A 21,766-nucleotide genomic window follows, 5' to 3' on the forward strand; every position below is an offset into this window, starting at 1 on the left:
TCTTGTTTTGGTTGAGAAATCCACACTGAACAAAACTATAAATGCAACATTTAAAGTGTTGGTCCCATGATTCATGAGCTGAAATAAAACATTCCTGAAATTTTCCATAAGCACAAGAAGCTTATTTCTCTAAAATGTTGTGCACAAATTTGTTTACATCCCTGTTCGTGAGCATTTCTCCTTTGCCAAGATAATCCATCCACCTGACAGGTGTGGCATTTCGAGAAGCTGATTATTTAACAGCGTGATCATTACACAGGTGCACCTTGTGCTGGGAACAATAAAAGGCAACTCAAAAAAATGTGTAGTTTTGTCACACAACACAATGCCACAGATGTCTCAAATGTTGAGAGATTTTGCAATTGGATTTTGCAATTGACTGCAGGAATGTCCACCAGAGCTGTTGCCAGATAATTTAATGTTAATTTCTCTACCATAATCCATAAGAGGTCTAAGAAGCTTTATTTAACTAGGCAAGTCAGTTAAGAACAAATTCTTATTTACAATGATGGCCTACCGAGGAACAGTGGGTTAACTGCCTTGTTCAGGGGCTAGAACAATAGATTTTTATCTTGAGTTAGTGTATGGTAGGGTATTTGTTCATGTATTTTTTTTCAAACAAACTAAGGGAGTTCTACTCCAGTCTAGATGGTGGCGGTAATGCAACATGAATTGGATGCCAAACGCCGTTAAACCACACCGAAGAAGACGACGCATTTCCGCCAGAAGCACGACTCTACGCTGATACGACGCATTTCCGCCAGAAGCACGACGCATTTCCGCCAGAAGCACGACTCTACGCTGATACGACGCTCACGAACATTTCCTGCCGCATCTCATCAACCAGACCAAACGCACTCCGGAAGTGTATGAATGTTTCCGTTTGCTCTACGAGACCGTCGCCATTTCATCAAGTTCTTCTCGGCTAAATAATTAGCTACAGGAAATCAGTTCAAGGTAACCTATTGCTAATTTCCAAAACATGTTAAACGTGAGTTTGTAACACGGTCTGTAAAAACTAACGCATTAGATGATTAAACGGCAGTGGTTGCCGCGGCCTGGCTTTGTTGTTCCCCAGCTAGCTAGCTGTTAGCCACTCGTTAGCTAGCTAGTAACACATCTCCCGTCCAACCCGTTTGTGTCGATAGCTAGCTAACAAACTAACATCATTTCGGGGTAACGGTTGAAGTGACTTTTACTTCATAATGAGCCATCTGTCGTCTCATTGTGAGTAAACTGACTGTGGCGAGGAATAGGCTAACTAGCTAACCGCCAGCTCATTGTTTAGCCACATATAGCAAAACAAAATGTCTTTATAACAACAGCAACGTTAATCTGAACCACTGTAGGAAGCTAAATTGGCTGGGTTAACCGTTGCTAAACTCTTGCTATCTGTTATGAAAACAGCGAATCCCTGAACCGTTTTCCACAACTTCTTAATTTTGCATGATAACGTTATGTCGACATAACTTGTAGTAATTTTATTGTTTCTATCTAAAATAATGGCGCTGTGAAACAGGCACACAAGCGTTTCGCTACACTAAAAATAACATCTGATAAATATGTGTGTGAACAATACAATTTAATTTGAAGAATAACTAAATACTTCCGGGTCACGGTTTTTGTTTGGAATCCTTCAGAATAAGAGAGTCGTCATTTATACGTATGCAATAAGGCCAGAGGAGGTGTGGTATATGGCAAATATACCACAGCTAAGGACTGTTCTTATGCACCACGTGGCGTGCCTGGATATAGTGGTGGGGAGTCGAATCTATTCCTTGTTAAGCTTCGATTCCACTAGGAATCAACTCCTTAAGGAAACTATTGGCTGTAGTCTAGTTTGAAAACAAACTCACAGCAAAGAAAGAGCGAGGGGGAGAGAAAGAGATGGGAGGGGGCACAGCCAGAACCATGCATTGGTAATCAAAAGATGTAGGCTATCGCAATACTGTATTTGCACAAGTTCACTAAAGTAGGGGCTATTGACACACTAGTGTTTTTCATAGTGAAGAGAATGAAGAGCCAGCGAGTTAGACAGAGGATCATCGGGGCAGACACAACCGTGCGCATAGGCTATATCTTGGTTATCTGTCTCGTCTAGCAATGCATCATAAATTCACCAAAAGTATATATTAGGCTGTCAATGACTGGTTAAGCTATTCTTCATGGTGCCAGTGTATTGAAGTTGAACATTGCCAAATGCATCAGTTTAATTTGCACTAAATATGCATTAGACGTATTGATCCATGGACATCTACCATGGATCAGCTACAATAATGAATAGGATTACATTTCATCAATTTGAATATTATGGGGAGACCTATACATTTGGAAGCCAAGCATGAGTTATCAGTGTAGCCTGTTATCGTCTAGACGTGACGTTGAAACATCTTCACGCCTACAATAAAACCCGCCAGGCTTCCGTCGTAACTCCAGTGTTAAATAAATAAATATTTAAATATATATATTAGAATTACAAGGGTCAGTTTAATCCTGTGTGAATAGTCCTCTGGGATACTAATTAGAGAACCCTTGTCTCTAGTAATACCTGTCAGAATAGGGCTGTAAACATGGAAAATAATCATCTTATCGGTGTAGAGTGCTTTATTTAACTAAGCAAGTCAGTTAAGTACAAATTGTTATTTACAACGACGGCCTACCAAAAGGCCTCCTGCGGCGACGGGGGCTGGGATTAGATTCATCCCATGGGATCCGTCTCGGCTGCGCACGGCAGATATCAGTGAAATATTCTAGTCCTACACATCACCTAGTCCTTTTTTAATGGGCTACGTTGATGAGCAAATGGGCAGTATCAAGCTCGTGTCAGTCCGCTAGAACGCAAAGGTAGTTTTCCTAGTAGGACTGAAATAATGAGGTGGTGTGCGCTTCCATTTCAGTGTGTTTTGGGAGTCGAGCAGGAGTCGGCTCCAACCGCAGGGAGTCGGCTCCAACCGCAGGGAGTCGGCTCCAACCGCAGGGAGTCGGCTCCAACCGCAGGAGTCGGCTCCAACCGCAGGGAGTCGGCTCCAACCGCAGGGAGTCGGCTCCAACCGCAGGGAGTCGGCTCCAACCGCAGGGAGTCGGAGTCGGCTACCTGGACACAGCCCTTGGCCATGGGCTCCGGAGTGGCGCAGTGATCCAAGGCACTGCATCTCAGTGCTAGACACGCAACTACAGACACCCTGGTTCGAATCCAGCTGTATCACAATCGTCCGTGATTGGGAGTCCCACGGGGCGTCGCACAATTGGCCCAGCGTCATCTGGGTTTGGCCGGTGTTGGCCGTCATTGTAAATAAGAACTGACTTGCCTAGTTAAATAAAGGTGTAAAAAAAAAAAAAACACCTTATGCTATTATAAACTGGTTACCAAAGTAATTAGACCAGTAAAAATATCGGTCTCATCATACCTGCGGTGTACTTAAGGGATAATCAACGAGGGTTATGTCTATGGAAAATAATGAGTGACGTGGAAGGTGTTTTCGGGAACTGATAAAACTGACTTATTTTCCAGAGAACCCATAGAGAACCCATAGAGCCCTGCGTTGATTATCCCTTTCATACCACGGCTATAATTTAACACCATTTGCCGGTAGAAATGTGTTCAACATCCACTGAAGTAGCTAGCAAGTTTTTCTAGATAGCTACAGTAGTTGCTGTGGTAACCAAACAGACTTGCTTGTTTAGCTAACCAAACCAGCAGTCCTAGCTTGCTATTATGAAAATCGAATTCAACAATACCAATATGGTTTTCAATTTGACTTTTGCAGCTCAAACAAAACTTGTACAAATTAACTATAGCAATTTTATTATAAGAGGTCATATTAAAGAGAAATCATCTTAAATCCACTTGTTGTTTCATATTGACATAAATATTGCAAATTAAATAATTGATTGTGTGTTCATAAAACCAGGGTCCGTTTGCCTACAAACATAAAATTGCACATAGCATATAAAAGTGTCCATAAAAGAGTTTGACCCAAAGTTTAATTTGAGTTTTTTTACTGAGGTATTAGGTGTGCAATTTTACATCTAACAGTGTTTGGAGCAGTATTTCATTTGAATTTGCATTAAAATGAGTCTGTCATTGAATGACAACAAACCTTCCCTACAGTTGACCAATCACAGACAGGGGTGTAGACTTTGGATACTAGACTTCAGCTTGCCCCAAGAAAATTGTGTGCGCTCGAACAGTCAAAAGAAGAAAAAAAAACATACGAACACCAAAACGAACAAAAATGTCATCAAAATATAAGGGCAAATAGTTTCTACTGGGAAGCATATGGCATGCTTAAGGGATGGTTGATTTGTCAAGAGCATTGTCTCTCCATTGACCCAGTCAGTCAGTTAACAGAACCAAGACGTTCTCAGGAAGGTCCAATAATTTTTCTTGTTAGACCCAACTTTTCAGAATATCAATGACGTTCTGCGCGATGCGGAAGCTGTTGGCAAGTTAGGGACTTTGTTGCTGCATTTAGTTTGTTGACCCCTCGTTATTTTTCTTGATTTTAGTCTAGCGACAAATTCAGCTACTTTTTTTTAGGCTGCCATTGGGAAGTTTTCTATCGTTTTGATTACATTTTTGGACAATATCCAATATTTTCCTTGCCTTTAAAAAAAAACGATACCGATTATAAAAAAAAAAATATATATAATTTTTTTTAAATTGCGGCCTTTGAACTATGAGTAGTTAAATAAAACGCACACAGTAAGTTATTTTTTGGGCATTTACACATGTCCCCATTACCACTAAAACATCATCAAAACCTATTTCTTTCACTTACTTGCTGTGCTGTTTCGTTGTTCATTTGTTAATAATTGTTTAATTCTCAACCAGGATTTCATGTCAAGGAGTAAAGTTTCAGATCTGTCAGTCCGTGGCCTCTCTTCCTCGGTGCGTCACTGTCACTGTGTCTGTTTACATCTTGTCCAGCTGTGTCTAACATTTCTGCATCATGGAAGTCAACGGGTCTTGTTAGCATCGAGCATGGTGGCGACACAGTAAAGAGGCTCAGAGAGAATGCCTGTTAAAGAAGTAGCGGGTCTTGTACCTAGCATCGAGCATGGTGGTGACACAGTAAAGAGGCTCAGAGAGAATGCCTTGTTAAAGAAGTACGGGTCTTTTACAAGTTAACCCCACGTTCTGTTGGCATTTCTTTTGAGCAGGCATGAGAAACAGCATATTTTTTGAGCATGCAATACAGCTTTCCTCAGTATGAAATCCTTGTAGACCCCTTTGCTGTCAGACTCAGAACGCTCATCGCCGGTCCAAATGTTGTCGTGAAGCAAATGGCAGTGATGCCCATTAGCAAGTAGCTCATAGACGTGTGTTTCAACAATAAGCAACATCTGAAAAACAGCTCCTACTTGGTAGTGTGGGCAACATCTGAAAAACAGCTCCTACTTGGTAGTGTGGGCAACATCTGAAAAACAGCTCCTACCTAGTGTGGGCAACATCTGAAAAACAGCTCCTACTTGGTAGTGTGGGCAACATCTGAAAAAAGCTCCTACAGTGTGGGCAACATCTGAAAAACAGCTCCTACTTGGTAGTGTGGGCAACATCTGAAAAACAGCTCTACTTGGTAGTGTGGGCAACATCTGAAAAACAGCTCCTACTTGGTAGTGTGGGCAACATCTGAAAAACAGCTAGACGTGGTAGTGTGGGCAACATCAAAAACAGCTCCTACTTGGTAGTGTGGGCAACATCTGAAAAACAGCTCCTACTTGGTAGTGTGGGCAACATCTGAAAAACAGCTCCTACTTGGTAGTGTGGGCAACATCTGAAAAACAGCTCCTACTTGGTAGTGTGGGCAACATCTGAAAAACAGCTCCTACTTGGTAGTGTGGGCAACATCTGAAAAACAGCTCCTACTTGGTAGTGTGGGCAACATCTGAAAAACAGCTCCTACTTGGTAGTGTGGGCAACATCTGAAAAACAGCTCCTACTTGGTAGTGTGGGCAACATCTGAAAAACAGCTCCTACTTGGTAGTGTGGGCAACATCTGAAAAACAGCTCCTACTTGGTAGTGTGGGCAACATCTGAAAAACAGCTCCTACTTGGTAGTGTGGGCAACATCTGAAAAACAGCTCCTACTTGGTAGTGTGGGCAACATCTGAAAAACAGCTCCTACTGGGCAACATCTGAAAAACAGCTCCTACTTGGTAGTGTGGGCAACATCTGAAAAACAGCTCCTACTTGGTAGTGTGGGCAACATCTGAAAAACAGCTCCTACTTGGTAGTGTGGGCAACATCTGAAAAACAGCTCCTACTTGGTAGTGTGGGCAACATCTGAAAAACAGCTCCTACTTGGTAGTGTGGGCAACATCTGAAAAACAGCTCCTACTTGGTAGTGTGGGCAACATCTGAAAAACAGCTCCTACTTGGTAGTGTGGGCAACATCTGAAAAACAGCTCCTACTTGGTAGTGTGGGCAACATCTGAAAAACAGCTCCTACTTGGTAGTGTGGGCAACATCTGAAAAACAGCTCCTACTTGGTAGTGTGGGCAACATCTGAAAAACAGCTCCTACTTGGTAGTGTGGGCAACATCTGAAAAACAGCTCCTACTTGGTAGTGTGGGCAACATCTGAAAAACAGCTCCTACTTGGTAGTGTGGGCAACATCTGAAAAACAGCTCCTACTTGGTAGTGTGGGCAACATCTGAAAAACAGCTCCTACTTGGTAGTGTGGGCAACATCTGAAAAACAGCTCCTACTTGGTAGTGTGGGCAACATCTGAAAAACAGCTCCTACTTGGTAGTGTGGGCAACATCTGAAAAACAGCTCCTACTTGGTAGTGTGGGCAACATCTGAAAAACAGCTCCTACTTGGTAGTGTGGGCAACATCTGAAAAACAGCTCCTACTTGGTAGTGTGGGCAACATCTGAAAAACAGCTCCTACTTGGTAGTGTGGGCAACATCTGAAAAACAGCTCCTACTTGGTAGTGTGGGCAACATCTGAAAAACAGCTCCTACTTGGTAGTGTGGGCAACATCTGAAAAACAGCTCCTACTTGGTAGTGTGGGCAACATCTGAAAAACAGCTCCTACTTGGTAGTGTGGGCAACATCTGAAAAACAGCTCCTACTTGGTAGTGTGGTACCGGTGCTTGACCAGTTGGGGAAAGCCAACATCATCCACGACAGAGAATGGTTGATTGTTAAGGGCAATGAATTACATTATCTTGTCATTAATGGATTTAGTCTTTTGAGTTGTCTCGCTGAAATGTTCTTAATGTTGCAAATGACTGCTGGACTTGTTGACTGCTCCATCCACACAGCGGACATTGTGGGCTAGTAGGTTAGGAATGCTGTGTTGCACGTGTAGCTCTCTATTTGTTGTGGCGTCATTACGTCATCTACCTACGTTATATAGGTATGGCACGTCAACGTTAAACTAGACAGCGGGCAGATGTTGGCATTTTTAGCTAATATCGGCCGATTCCAATACTCGTACCGACCTATATCGTGCATCCCTAATTTTGATAGCATTTAGCGACTTTTCCCACTCAGTTCTGCTGTGAAAGCTGTCTGTGTAACGGAAATCACAGCAACGGCGCACACAGGCAGAGAAGCACAAGGGGAGGGGGTGAAAACGCTACATCGGGGACCAATAGCGATTCTCACTGAAATTGTTGGCAACACTGTGCAAAAGAGAGAGCGAAACAAACAGCATGTTGAATATAGTGGCATGATAAAGCCTAAAGAACTGTTGAATATAGTGGCATGATAAAGCCTAAGGAACTGTTGAATATAGTGGCATGATAAAGCCTAAGGAACTGTTGAATATAGTGGCATGATAAAGCCTAAGGAACTGTTGAATATAGTGGCATGATAAAGCCTAAGGAACTGTTGAATATAGTGGCATGATAAAGCCTAAGGAACTGTTGAATATAGTGGCATGATAAAGCCTAAGGAACTGTTGAATATAGTGGCATGATAAAGCCTAAAGAACTGTTGAATATAGTGGCATGATAAAGCCTAAAGAACTAGGACCCAACGGAAATAACTTCATAAAATAAAAATGTGACTTAACTGAAATCTAGGACCGTCTCCGACTAAAATGACTGTTTAAAGTAAAAATCTTGGTCGACCCAGAGTTGCCTATTCATTTAACTTTTCCATGTATAGACACATCCTATGTGTTTTAATCAAATCAATTATATTAATTTAGCTTGTCTGATGCTTTAAGCACACTGTTTGATTTAATAATTGATTAATTGTACACCATGATACAGTGCATTCCAAAAGTATTCAGACCCCCTGACTATTTCCACATTTTGTTACGTTACAGCCTCATTCAAACTACAGACATACAGACTACAGACCTAATGACAAAGCAAAAACATGGGTTTTTTTTAGATATTTTTGCCAATTTATTAAAAATATGGAAGAAGATTGGAACCACCAAGACTCTTCCTAGAGCTGGCCGCTAAGCCAGGTGACCAAGAACCTGATGGGCACTCTGACAGACCTCCAGAGTTCCTCTGTGGAGATGGTTGTCCTTCTGGAAAGTTCTCCCATCTCTGCAGCACTCTACCAATCAAGCCTTTCCGGTAGAGTGGCCAGATGAAAGCCACTCCTCAGTAAAAGGCACATGACAGCCCGCTTGGAGTTTGCCAAAAGGCACCTAAAGGACTCTGACCAAATCAGATTGTCTGGTCTGATGAAACCAAAATTAAACTATTTGGCCTGAATGCCAAGCGTCATGTCGGGAGGAAACTAGCCACCGCTCATCACCTGGCCAGTACCATCCCTACAGGGAAGCGTGGTGACCGCATCATGCTGTGGGTATTTTTTTCAGTGGAATTATATCAAAATAGTGGTGGCAACTTCCTCTGGGGGTCCTTTTTAACTTAAAACCACCTCTTCCGTGCAAACATCTATCTATTGTGATCTAGTGTCCCTGAAGTCGGATTAAATCATTTTCCATCATTTAACTCGTTTAGATACATGTTTGTCTTTTCCAGAGCTATACCACGATCAAAGGTTTGAAAGTCTCACACTGAACTCTTTCGGTCTCCTCTTTTTTAGATCTACCCAACTTACCATGTCTGGCCCGGGTTCTGGATGGGGTGTTCCAGCCCAAAGAAGCTCACAGCGGGATCCAGAGATGCTATTAGTGAAGCTGGGGGACTGTAATCAAACAGTGGAATTCAATGTGATTGTCAAAGAGGAGGAGGAGGAGAGAGAAATCAATGAGGGTGAGGAGGAAGGGCGAGAGGATGACAGGGACTCAGTTGACCCAGGTAAATTCAGGCTAACATCCTCTTTGGCTCAGAGAGGTAAACTACAAAGCAATGAGTTGGTCAGCTAACTTTGATAAACAACTCAAAATAGCTATTGGTTTTCTGGTTCATTAAGAAATGTAAACTTAGGTTTTTGGTTGTTGAGTTAATTAGACCATGACAATGTCTATCATATCTTTCAAAAAACAGTTATTTATGAATATTTAGGCTGGTTAACTCATTGATTCTGCTTTTTGTAATAGCATTGATTTTCTGGTTCATTAAGAAATGTAAACATGTGTTTTTGGGTGTTGAATAAAATGCTAATTCAGAATATTTAGGTAAGTTAGCTGGCTAACTCATTGATTCTGCTTTGTAGTATAAACCCTCAGGCTTCTGTATGTGTAAGAGGGAAGGCGAGTGCCAAAACAAAAATGGCTACAGACCAATGTGCAATGCATCGTAATTCAACAATTGTATTATATATATGTGTGATGCAACAAGCCCCTTGCAAAGTATTTATTTCAATACTCTGTTAATTCTAATGACTGAATCCTGCATTATTCAACTTAAATACTTTGTTTCTCTCTGTCTGTTTCTTATCCTATATCTGTTCATATTCTTACAGGAGAGATCCCCAACCCAGACTCAGTCAACAAGCCCAGTTCCACAGCATCAAGACTGCCTGGTTGTGGGAGTTACCCCTGTCCTCAATGTGGAAAGTGTTTCAGTTCCTCAACTCATCTAAAGAATCATCAAAGAGTACACACTGGAGAGAAACCTTTTGACTGCTCGGCATGTGGGAAGAGTTTCAGTGAGAAAGTAAACCTTAAGAGACATGAGAGAGTACATAGTGGAGAGAAGCCTTACCATGGCACCACGTGTCGGAAGAGCTTCAATCACTCAGGGAGCCTTAAGGACCACCAGCGACTACATACATGGGAGAAACCTTACCACTGCTCTCTTTGTGGGAAGTGTTTCAATCGAGCAGGAGACCTGAAAACTCATAAGAAATCACACAGTGGAAAGAAGCCTACCTGTACTTTCAATGTGATTGTCAAAGAGGAGGAGGAGGAGGAGGAGGATGAGGAGAAGGAAATCGATAAGGAAAAGAGTGAACAGCAGGAACCTAGTGGTGTAGTTGTCCCAGATACATCAAGACTATCTGGTTGTGGTCGTTACCCCTGTCCTCAATGTGGGAAGAGTTTCAGTTCCTCAGGTAATCTAAAGAATCATCAGAGTGTACACACTCGAGAGAAACCATTCCACAGTGCCACATGTGGGAAGAGTTTCAGTGTAAAAGTCAACCTCACGAGACACGAGATGGTACATAGTGGAGAGAAGCCGTACCACTGCACCAAATGTGGGAAGAGCTTCATCAATCATTCTGGAAGCCGTACACATAAAAGAGTACATACAGGGGAGAAGCCTTACCACTGCTCTCTGTGTGGGGAGGGATTCACTCAGCTAAGAAGTCTTAAAAGTCATGAGAGAACATCCATTGGAGGGAAGCCTGCCTGTGCTTTTAATGTAATTGTCCAAGAGGAGGAGGGAGAAAAGAAAGAAGGTGAGGATAAGGAGGACAATAGCGGTGTAGTAGACAGTGCATGTCGGAGCAAAAAACAAGGCACGAGGTCGAAGGAATTGTCCGTAGAGCTCCGAGACAGGATTGTGTCGAGGCACAGATCTGGGGAGGGGTACCAAAAGATTTCTGCAGCATTGAAGGTCCCCAAGAACACAGTGGCCTCCATCATTATTAAATGGAAGAAGTTTGGAACCACCAAGACTCTTCCTAGACCTGGCCGCCCGACCAAACTGAGCAATTTGGGGAGAAGGGCCTTGGTCAGGGAGGTGACCAAGAACCCGATGGTCACTCTGACAAAGCTCCAGAGTTCCTCTGTGGAGATGGTTGTCCTTCTGGGAGGTTCTCCCATCTCTGCAGCACTCTACCAATCAGGCCTTTATGGGAGAGTGGCCAGACGGAAGCCAATCCTCAGTAAAAGGAACATGACAGCCCGCTTGGAGTTTGCCAAAAGGCACCTGAAGGACTCTCAGACCATGAGAAACAAGATTCTCTGGTCTGGTGAAAACAAGATTGAACTCTTTGGCCTGAATGCCAAGCGTCACATCACCATCCCCATGGTGAAGCATGGTGGTGGCAGCATCATGCTGTGGGGATGTTTTTCAGCTGCCGGGACTGGGAGACTAGTCAGGATCGAGGGAGAGATGAACGGAGAAAAATACAGAGAGATCCTTGATGAAAACCTGCTCCAGAGTGCTCAGGACCTTAGACTGGGTCAAAGGTTCACCTTCCAACAGGACAACGACCCTAAGCACACAGCAAAGACAACCCAGGAGTGGCTTCGTGACAAGTCTCTGAATATCCTTGAGTGGCCCAGCCAGAGCCCGGACTTGAACCCGATCGAAAATCTCTGGAGAGACCTGAAAATAGCTGTGCAGCGACGCTCCCCACCCAACCTGACAGAGCTTGAGAGGATCTGCAGAGAAGAATGGGAGAAATTCCCCAAACACAGGTGTGCCAAGCTTGTAGCATCCTACCCAAGAAGACTTGAGGCTGTAATCTCTGCCAAAGGTGCTTCAACAAAGTACTGAGTAAAGGGTCTGAATACTTATGTAAATGTGTTATTTTAAATAAATTTGCTAAAATTTCTAAAAACCTGTTTTTGCTTTGTCATTATGGGATATAAAAGTGACGATGAAAACTATTTTTTTTTTAAATCCATTTTTAGAATAAGACTAATGTAACAATGTGTAAAAAGTGAAGGGGTCTGAATCCTTTCTGAATTGGCTGTATATGAACACAGCTTCATTAAAGCAGTTAGATGCAGTTTATCATAGTGCAATGCTCTTTATTACGGGAGACAGTTTTAGAACTCACCACTGCATTCTCACCTGTAAGTTGGTTGGCCCACTGTGATGTCACCACTGCATTCTCTACCAGAAAGTTGGTTGGCCCCTGTGATGTCACCACTGCATTCTCTACCAGAAAGTTGGTTGGCCCTCTGTCACCACTGCATTCTCTACCAGAAAGTTGGTTGGCCCGCTGTGATGTCACCACTGCATTCTCTACCAGCAAGTTTGTTGGCCCTCTGTGATGTCATCACTGCATTCTCTACCAGATGTATGGTTGGCCCTTTGCCACATAGGTAAATAAATTGCTATGTTTTAATTTATAAAGCCCTTTTACAAAAAGTCTCACCGTAGCTAACCTGTTGACCACATCCGGTCTCAGGGATGGTTGACTCTGGAAACTACTTTGGTCTCTACTGAGTTCGGTACATCAGCTTTTAGTCTTCTTGCACCTTATTTGTGGAACAATTTTCAAAATGTTGTTAAATGTGATGTTTTGATGCTGCTAAGGGGTCATTCAGAAAGCTGATTGAGGACCTTATAACTGATTAATGTTTATTTCTGCTTGCATTTTGTATTTATACTGGGGGGAGAAATATTAACGCAACATGCAACTATTTCTAAGATTTTACTGAGTTACCGTTCATATAAGGAAATCGGTTTTAAAAAAATGAAATAAATTAATTAGGCCCTAATCTACCCGAACAATGTAATAGTCCGGTGGCCATTTGATGAATTGTTCAGCAGTCTTATGGCTTGGGGTTAGAAGCTATTAAGGAGCCTTTTTGTCCTAGACTTGGCCCTCCAGTACTGCTTGTCGTGCGGTAGCAGAGAAAACAGTCTATGACCTGGGTGACGAAGTCTCTTACAATTTTATGGGCTTTCCTCTGACACGCCTAGTATATAGGTCCTGGATTGCAGGAAGCTTGGCCCCAGTGATGTACTGGGCTGTACACACTACCCTCTGTAGCGCCGAGCAATTGCCATACCAGGCGGCGATGCAGTCAGTCAGGATGCTCTCCATGGTGCAGCTGTAGAACTTTTTGAGGATCAGGGCACCCATGCCAAATCTTTCCAGTCTCCTGAATGGGGGAAAAGGTTTGGATGTGCCCTCTTCACGACTGTCTTGGTGTGTTTGGACACTGATAGTTCGTTGGTCATGTTGACGCCCAGGAATTTGAAACTCTCGACCCGCTCCACTACAGCCGCATTGATGTTAATGGGGGCCTGTTGGGCCCGCTTTTCATGTAGTCCACGATCAGCTCCTTTGTCTTGCTCACATTGAGGGAGAGGTTGTTGTCTTGGGACCACACTGACAGTTCTCTGACCACCTCACTATAGGCTATTGTCGGTGATCAGGCCTACCACTGTTGTGTCGTCAGCAAACTTAATGATGTGTTGGAGTTGTGCTTGGCCACGCAGTCGTGGGTGAACAGGGAGTACAGGAGGGAACTAATTACACACCCCATTAGGGTCCCCAGTGTTGAGGATCAGCATGGCAGACGTGTTGTTGCCTGCCCTTACCACCAGGGGGCGGCCCGTCAGGAAGACCAGGATCCAGTTGCAGAGGGAGATGTTCAGTCCCAGGGTCCTTAGCTTAGTGATGAGCTTTGTGGGCATTACGGTGTTGATCGCTGAGCTGTAGTCAATGAATAGCATTCTCACATAGGTGTTCCTTTTGTCCAGGTGGGAAGGGCAGTGTGGAGTGCGATTGAGATTGCGTAATCTGTGGATCTGTTGGGGCGGTGTGCAAATTAGAGTGGGTCTAGGGCAGTGGTTTCCAAACTTTTCATAGTCCTGTACCCCTTCAAACATTCAACCTCCAGCTGCGTGTACCCCCTCTAGCACCAGGGTCAGCTCACTCAAGTGTAGTTTTTTGCCATCATTATATGCCTGTACACTATACATTTTATTATTATTATTTTTTTTTAACCTTTATTTAACTAGGCAAGTCAGTTAAGAACAAATTCTTATTTTCAATGACAGCCTAGGAACAGTGGGTTCAACTGCCTGTTCAGGGGCAGAACGACAGATTTGTACCTTGTCAGCTCAGGGGTTTGAACTTGCAACCTTCCGGTTACTAGTCCAATGCTCTAACCACTAGGCTACCCTAATGAGTGTTTTTTTCTTCACAACCCGGCTTGTGGGAAGTGACAAAGAGCTCTTATAGGACCAGGGTACAAATAATAATCAATCATTTTACTGTTTATTTAACTATCTTACATATACCTATACATTTACCTTATTTGTATAACACCAGGGTCAGCGCAGTCTCAAATGTTTTTCAAACTCTCAAATCATTGTAAGCCTGCCACACACACACACTATACGATACATTTATTAAACATAAGAATGAGTTTGTCACAACCCGGCTCGTGGCTGTTATAGTACCAGGGCACAAATAATAATCATCAATAATGTTGTGCTTTATTTAGCCATCTCACATAGAAAACTTTATTTGTTCATCGAAAATTGTAACTCACCACAGATTAATGAGAAGGGTGTGCTTGAAAGGATGCAATGTTGGGTTGTATTGGAGAGAGTCACAGTCTTAAAATCATTTTCCACACACAGTCTGTGCCTGTATTTAGTTATCGTGCTCGTGAGGGCCGAGAATCCACTCTCACATAGGTACGTGGTTGCAAAGGGCATCAGTGTCTTAACAGTGCGGTTTGCCTAGGCAGGGAAATCTGGCAGTGCCTTCTGATTTTAAATTCAATTTTCACAGAACCGCTTACTGCAATTTTGATGAGGCTCTCTTGTTCAGATATCGGTAAGTAGACTGGAGGCAGGCAATGAATGGGATAATGAATCCAGTTTGTGTCATCCGTTTCGGTAAAGTACCTGCATAATTGTGCACCCAACTTACTCCGGTGCTTCCCTATATCACATTTGGCGTTGTCTGTAAGCTTGTTCATTTGCACACAAAAAATCATACAATGATCGAAAGACCTGTGTTGTCCTTGTTAATGCAGACGGAGAAGAGCTCCAACTTCTTAATCATAGCCTTGATTTAGTCCCGCACGTTGAATATAGTTGCGTAGAGTCCCTGTAATCCTAGATTCAGATCATTCAGGTGAGAAAAAACATCTCCCAGACAGGCCAGTCGTGTGAGAAACTCATCATGCAAGAGGTCAGACAAGTGATTATGGTCAGTAAAAACGTTAAACTCATCTCTCAATTCAAATAAACGTGTCAACACTTTGCCCGTTGATAACCAGCGCACTTCTTCTGTATGTTGTAAAAGCGTTACATGGTCGCTGCTCATATCCTTAACGTAGTGCAGAAAATACGAGTTCAGGGGCCTTGCTTTAATAAGTTCACCATTTTCACTGTAGTGTCACGTCTTTCAAGCTGCGGTGGATGCTGCAGTAAACCCAAGTGGGGTCGGGAGCAACTGCTTGCACGCGCGTTACCACTCCTATGTCTCCCTGTCATGGCTTTTGTGCCATCAGTACGGATACCAACATGAGCAGCAACTACGTTTGCTACACACAAACCGTTAGTGCAAATCCCTCGAGAGAGTAACGGTTAATGTGATTGGATGGTAATTATTTGACATTTTGTATTTGACCATTTTGTTATTTCGCTGAACACTAGATGGTTTAATTTTATTTTTGGCAGTGAAACGAGGCTATTCAGGCTAGAAAAAAAACTCACCCAAATGTATAGCCCCGTTGGAAAATATAAATGGACTGTTTATTAATGTGAATCACATTTTTAATGCCTGGTCTACGGTATCCGGAAGGATGCTGTGGTGAGCCATGACCAGCCTTTCAATGCACTAAATGGCACTTCATGTCTACTGTCTAATGCCTCTCCTTCGTTGAAAGTGTATTATGTTGGTAGATTGTATTTATCGATGACAAGTCAGTATAGTAACATGAAGGATAACAGATGCTGTACACTGTTGAAATAATATAACATCACACTGCAGATAGAAATATAATGTAATGACAGCTGTCTTGTTTTGGTTGAGAAATCTATTTTCGTTTGTTTTGCCTGACTTTCCGTCGGAGGCCGGTAAAACATGCACAAACACTACGCTGATACGACGCTCACGAACATTTCCTGCCGCATCTCATAATCCAGACCAAACTCACTCGGAAAGTGGACACATTTTTCCCTCTTGCTCTACGAGACCTCACCATTTCCTCAAGTTATTTTCAGCCAAACAGGAAATCAGTTCCAGGTAACCTATTGCTAATGATTATTGTTTGTTTTAATGATGCTTGTAACACGGTCTGTAAACCAACACATTCCAGGATGAAACCGCACTGGTTTCCGCGGCCTGGTTTTGTTGTTCCCCAGCTAGTTAGCTGTTAGCCAGTTAGCAACACATCTCCCGTCAAAACCCGTTTGTGTAGCTAGCTAACATGCTAACTTTATTTCAGGGTCACGGTTGAAGTGTGACTTTTATTTCATAGTTAGCCAGCTGCCGACTCATCGTGAGTAAAATGACTGTACCGAGGAAATAGCTAACCGGCTGCTCATTTGTTTAGCCACAGATAGGTTAGTTATACAACATATCTAGGTAGCTAAACCGCAATATTATGACTAACCGTTGCTAAACTTCCCGGCTACCGGTTTATGCAAACAGTTAATCCCTTGAACAAACCTACAGTGTCATTGCGCAAAATGGTACGCAGCATCATCTGGATATTTGTGCAACAAAAATTCAACCTTCAGCTACAATTTCTGCCAAGCCGTCCACGTATGCACCTACGCGTGACTTTAGATAAATTCAACGTATGCACCACACAGAACGCACTGCAACGCAAGGCAAACGCATTGTTCATCCCGCTATCATCAAGAAGGCGAGGTCAGTAACGTAAACTCGTACATCGCCTTGGTCTGTACAATTGCCCTTATTTTAGCTCCCCAAAAACGTAATACTTCCAGATCAACTGTATTTGCAATACCATTGTAAAGCACAATTCCTCCCCTTTCCAACAAAATCAATTGCATGACCTAAACACTGCCCGTTTCTGCATAATTCAAGCAGGCAATGAGCCCCGTCTGGTTTTAAAAAAAATGGCGGGTGGGGAAGCGAAACTAATGGGTGAGGACAGATGTCTTGTGGGAAAATTGCTTTTTTCACTCGATTTCTGTCCAACTTATCACCTTATCGCCTCTAAAATGTAAATAAAACACTATAAAGAGTTTATATAATGTGTCATTACATACCTATTTGAAGGTTTGTGTCGAATTTGAATCGGGTTTTTAGGGCGGCGCTAAAGTGATCTTAGAAGTAAACAGCGGCTTTGAGAATGATGATCGCATGCAATGATGAGGTAGTTGTGGAAAAAATTACTAGGTATCCCCCTTACCCCGTCACTGTCCATTTCTTGTTTTTAAAGGATGAGAGAAGTGCTACACCTGGTGGAGAGAGATTGTAAGACAGAAATAGTTGCTTTATGCGTGCTGTACGTTAGTCCATGACATGACACATCAAGATGTAACGGAGGACTGGTTGCAATGCCTCCCCCTGCCATATCTTCGACACTCTTCCCCCTTCGACTCTCTTCTCTGCCTCCACATAGGAGATCTGCTGCACAGCCCTGATCCTTGACACCTCGACCTCCCTAACAGGGCACTCACGGAAGTATGAACCCCACCACAATTGCAACATTTTCCATTCACAGATTCTTCAATATCATACTTCTCCCATCTGCAAACATTTGATCATATCCTTTACAATTCCCCCCGACTGTAATGGTTTGGACATCAAATCAAAATCAAATCAAATTTTATTTGTCACATACACATGGTTAGCAGATGTTAATGCGAGTGTAGCGAAATGCTTGTGCTTCTAGTTCCGACAATGCAGTAATAACGAACAAGTAATCTAACTAACAATTCCAAAAAAACTACTACCTTATACACAGTGTAAGGGGATAAAGAATATGTACATAAGGATATATGAATGAGTGATGGTACAGAGCAGCATAGGCAAGATGCAGTAGATGATATCGAGTACAGTATATACATATGAGATGAGTATGTAAACCAAGTTGCTCTTACCGGTTATCTCACATATCCAAGCTTCACATGTTCAGGTAGAGTCTCCTCAAACAACAATAATATCCACAGGCTTTTCCCCTTCCTTCCATTCACGGGTCAGGTGACGTGCACTGACCAATCCTGGGACTCGTCAGCTATAACTACTTTGGCAGACTCCGAAGATCAATACAGGTTACTTCTGACGTAGGTTCACCTTTCCCACTGCTTTCTTCACAGTCCTCGGTATTACAAATGGATTTCCCAAATGAACCTCCTTGTCCAAAACAATGCAGTCCGATAAGAAATGCGTTATTGGACCGGTCCTTGTCTTCTTCTACAACTTTGGGACGTTTTTGTTTCCATTCTTTGATTTCACTAGTTTCCATTCGTTATCACACTTACTCACTTGTCACACTTTCAGAGCACAAGCCTTTTCCGTCTTACTCACTTCTTGGATCGGTTCTTGTCATTGGATCTTTTGGAATCCTTCAGAATAAGAGTCCTGTTATGTATACCAAACATTATGGAATCCTTCAGAATAAGAGTCCCGTCATGTTTACCAAACATTATGGATAAACTGAAGAGGATGCATGTCTCTCCGCCCTAATAATGGGAGTGGTTGTCCTCAAAGCGTCTTGTCTTGCTCTCTGAACTGGTGGCCTCATCTCATTATTGTAATCCGTTTTTGAATATTTTTTGAAGTGAAAATTCTTTGATTTCACTAGTTTCCATTCGTTATCACACACTTCACTTGTCACACTTTCAGATTCAAGCACAGTCGCCTTTTCCGTCTTACTCACTTCTTGGATCGGTTGTTGTCATTGGATCTTTTGGAATCCTTCAGAATAAGAGTCCCATCATGTTTACCAAACATTATGGATAAACTGAAGAGGATGCATGTCTCTCCGCCCTAATAATGGGAGTGGTTGTCCACAAAGCGTCTGTCTTGCTCTCTGAACTGGTGGCCTCATCTCATTATTGTAATCCGTTTTTGAATATTTGATGAAGGTTGTTGAGATCAACTGCCTGTATTCAATGGAGAGATATGCTATGCTACTAGCCTCATGCTATGAATATGCATAGCCATCTCAAGCATTTTTTTTTTCTCCTAAAAGTAGCGTGTCCCGAATGTCACGTGTCCTAGTTTTATATCAGTACAGTCATAACGACTTAAGCATTACGAAACTTTTATTTGATCAAATTCATCTAGTGTAGCAATTAAGTCATTGCTTTTGTTGTTGACCAAATTCGACTCACTCTCATTGACCTCCATACAAAACTCCCTGCTTGGTGGGTGAAACAACAAGAAAACGCCCCCTGCTGGAGGGAGACAGATTTGCAGCCGAGTTGGGCCTCTCTTCCTCTCTGTGTATACTTTATAAATGAATATTTAGTGCTGAATTATCGATACATTTTATACTTATCATACAAAGAATAATTACATATTTTATATAAGATAATAAGTTTTTGTTTATTTGAATCCTAAATGGTCAACAATGTTTGTGTGTACTCTTATCTTGTGTATGTTGTGCTGCAGTAAAAGGTCCATTCTACTCAGGAACACTTCTAGTCTCCAAGTCCACTGAGTTTACACCCCCAGGAACACTTCTAGTTTCCAAGTCCACTGAGTTTACACCCCCAGGAACACTTCTAGTCTCCAAGTCCACTGAGTTTACACCCCCAGGAACACTTCTAGTCTCCAAGTCCACTGAGTTCAAAGACTCCAGCCACCCAAGTCATCTCTGCTACCGCTGGCCATGCGGTAGCAGAGATGACCTGGGTGGCTGGAGTCTTTGACAATTTTTAGGACCTTCCTCTGACACCGCCTGGTATAGAGGTCCTGGATGGCAGGAAGCTTCGGCCCCAGTGATATACTGGGTCAGATGCACTACCCTTTGTAGTGCCTTGCGGTCGGATGCCAAGCAGTTGCCATACCAAGCGGTGATGCAGCCAGTAAAGATGCTCTCAGTGGTGCAGCTGTAGAACTTTTTGAAGATCTGAGGGCCTCATGCCAAATCTTTTCAACCTCCTGAGGGGGGAGAGGTATGGTCGTGCCCTCGTCACCACTGTGTTGGTGTGTTTGGACTAGAGGTTGACCGATTATGATTTTTCAACACCGATACTGATTATTGGAGGACCAAAAAAGCCAATACCGATTAACATTAATAAAATCAATTTAGCCTCAAGTAAATAATGAAACATGTTCAATTTGGTTTAAATAATGCAAAACAAAGTGTTTGAGAAGAAAGTAAAAGTGCAATATGTGCTATGTAAGAAAGCTAACGTTGAAGTTCCTTGCTCAGAACATGAGAACATATGAAACCTGGTGGTTCATTTTAACATGAGTCTTCAATATTCCCAGGTAAGAAGTTTTAGGTTGTAGTTATTACTAGCTAGCCATTTCACTTCAGTTACACCAGCCTCATCTCGGGAGTTGATAGGCTTGAAGTCATAAACAGCGCAATGCTTGACGCACAACTTCGCTGCTGGCAAAACGCACAAAAGTACTGTTTGAATTCATGTTTACGCGCCGCGCCTGCTTCTGCCTACCACCGCTCAGGTTGATACTTGTATGCTTGTATGCTCAGTCAGATTATATGCAACGCAGGACACACTAGATAATATCTGATAATATCATCAACCATGTGTAGTTAACTAGTGATTATGATTGATTCTTTTTATAAGTTTAATGCTAGCTAGCAACTTACCTTGGCTTACTGCATTCGCGTAACAGGCAGTCTCCTTGTGGAGTGCAACGAGAGAGAGGCAGGTCGTTATTGCTTTGGACTAGTTAACTGTAAGATTGCAAGATTGAATCCCCCGAGCCGACAAGTTGAAAATCTGTCTTCTGCCCCTGAACGAGAAAGCTAACCCACCGTTCCTAGGTCGTTATTGAAAATAAGAATGTGTTCTTAACTGACTTGCCGAGTTAAATAAAGGTATAAAAACAAATACCGATTTCCGATTGTTATGAAAACTTGAAATCGGCCCTAATTAATCGGCCATTCCGATTAATCGGTCGACCTCTAGTTTGGACCATGATAGTTCTTTAGTGATGTGAACATAGAGGAACTTGAAGCTCTCGACCCCTCCCCTACAGACCCGTCAATGTGAATGGTGGCGTGCTTGGCCCTTCGTTTCCTGTAGTTCGTTTCCTGCGCCTTTTGTCTTGTTGAGGGAGAGGTTTTTGTCCTGGCACCACGCTGTGTCTTGTCGGCAACACTTAATGGTGACTCACCTAGCTGTATAGGGCCATAAGCAAACAAGAAAATGCTCATCCACAGACCGCACACCTAGTGGTCAGTTTTACCTAATTTCTACCAGCATGCACCTGTGCAAAACTCGAAATCACCTTTTACTACACACACAGAGACACATACGAAGCTCTGCCTCGCTCTCTGTTTGGCAAATCATCCTCCCGATTCCTGCTTACAAGCAAAAACTCAAACAGGAAGTACCAGTGACTCGCTCAATACAGAAGTGGTCCGACAAAGCGGATGATAAGCTACACGACTGTTTTGCTAACACAGACTGGAATATGTTCCCGGGAATCATCTGATGGCATTGAGGAGTACACCACATCAGTCACCGGCTTCATTAATAAGTGCATCGATGATTTTGTCCCCACAGTGACTGTACGTACATATCCCAACCAGAAGCCAGGGATTACAG

General features: G+C 42.8%; 2 protein-coding genes across 2 annotated transcripts in view; both read left to right on the forward strand.

Annotated features, from left to right (window-relative positions):
- Positions 1-811: 811 nt before the first annotated feature.
- LOC112248001 (zinc finger and SCAN domain-containing protein 2) lies at positions 812-17,663 on the forward strand. Its single transcript, XM_042317773.1, has 4 exons — positions 812-957; positions 9,027-9,241; positions 9,849-10,964; positions 17,635-17,663. Exons 2-4 carry the CDS (start codon positions 9,043-9,045, stop codon positions 17,661-17,663), a joined length of 1,344 nt encoding a protein of 447 aa, XP_042173707.1. The 5' UTR covers positions 812-957; positions 9,027-9,042.
- LOC112242185 (zinc finger protein 2-like) overlaps positions 16,125-21,766 on the forward strand; it is a 61,204-nt gene continuing 55,562 nt past the window's right edge. Inside the window, exon 1 of the mRNA XM_042317781.1 lies at positions 16,125-16,283. The gene's annotated coding sequence lies outside the window, so the exon portion shown is untranslated. The remainder of the gene's footprint in view (positions 16,284-21,766) is intronic.

The sequence above is a fragment of the Oncorhynchus tshawytscha genome, unplaced genomic scaffold (assembly GCF_018296145.1).
Source record: "Oncorhynchus tshawytscha isolate Ot180627B unplaced genomic scaffold, Otsh_v2.0 Un_contig_11018_pilon_pilon, whole genome shotgun sequence".
NCBI classification, from domain to species: Eukaryota; Metazoa; Chordata; class Actinopteri; order Salmoniformes; family Salmonidae; genus Oncorhynchus; species Oncorhynchus tshawytscha.

Excerpts from the sequence above, each read along its gene's own strand:
- LOC112248001 (XM_042317773.1), top strand. The coding sequence starts at position 9,043 with ATGTCTGGCCCGGGTTCTGGATGGGGTGTTCCAGCCCAAAGAAGCTCA. Across the intron at positions 9,242-9,848 it reads CAGGGACTCAGTTGACCCAG|GAGAGATCCCCAACCCAGAC; the intron begins GTAAATTCAGGC and ends ATATTCTTACAG. Across the intron at positions 10,965-17,634 it reads GGTCCCCAAGAACACAGTGG|GAGATCTGCTGCACAGCCCT; the intron begins CCTCCATCATTA and ends GCCTCCACATAG.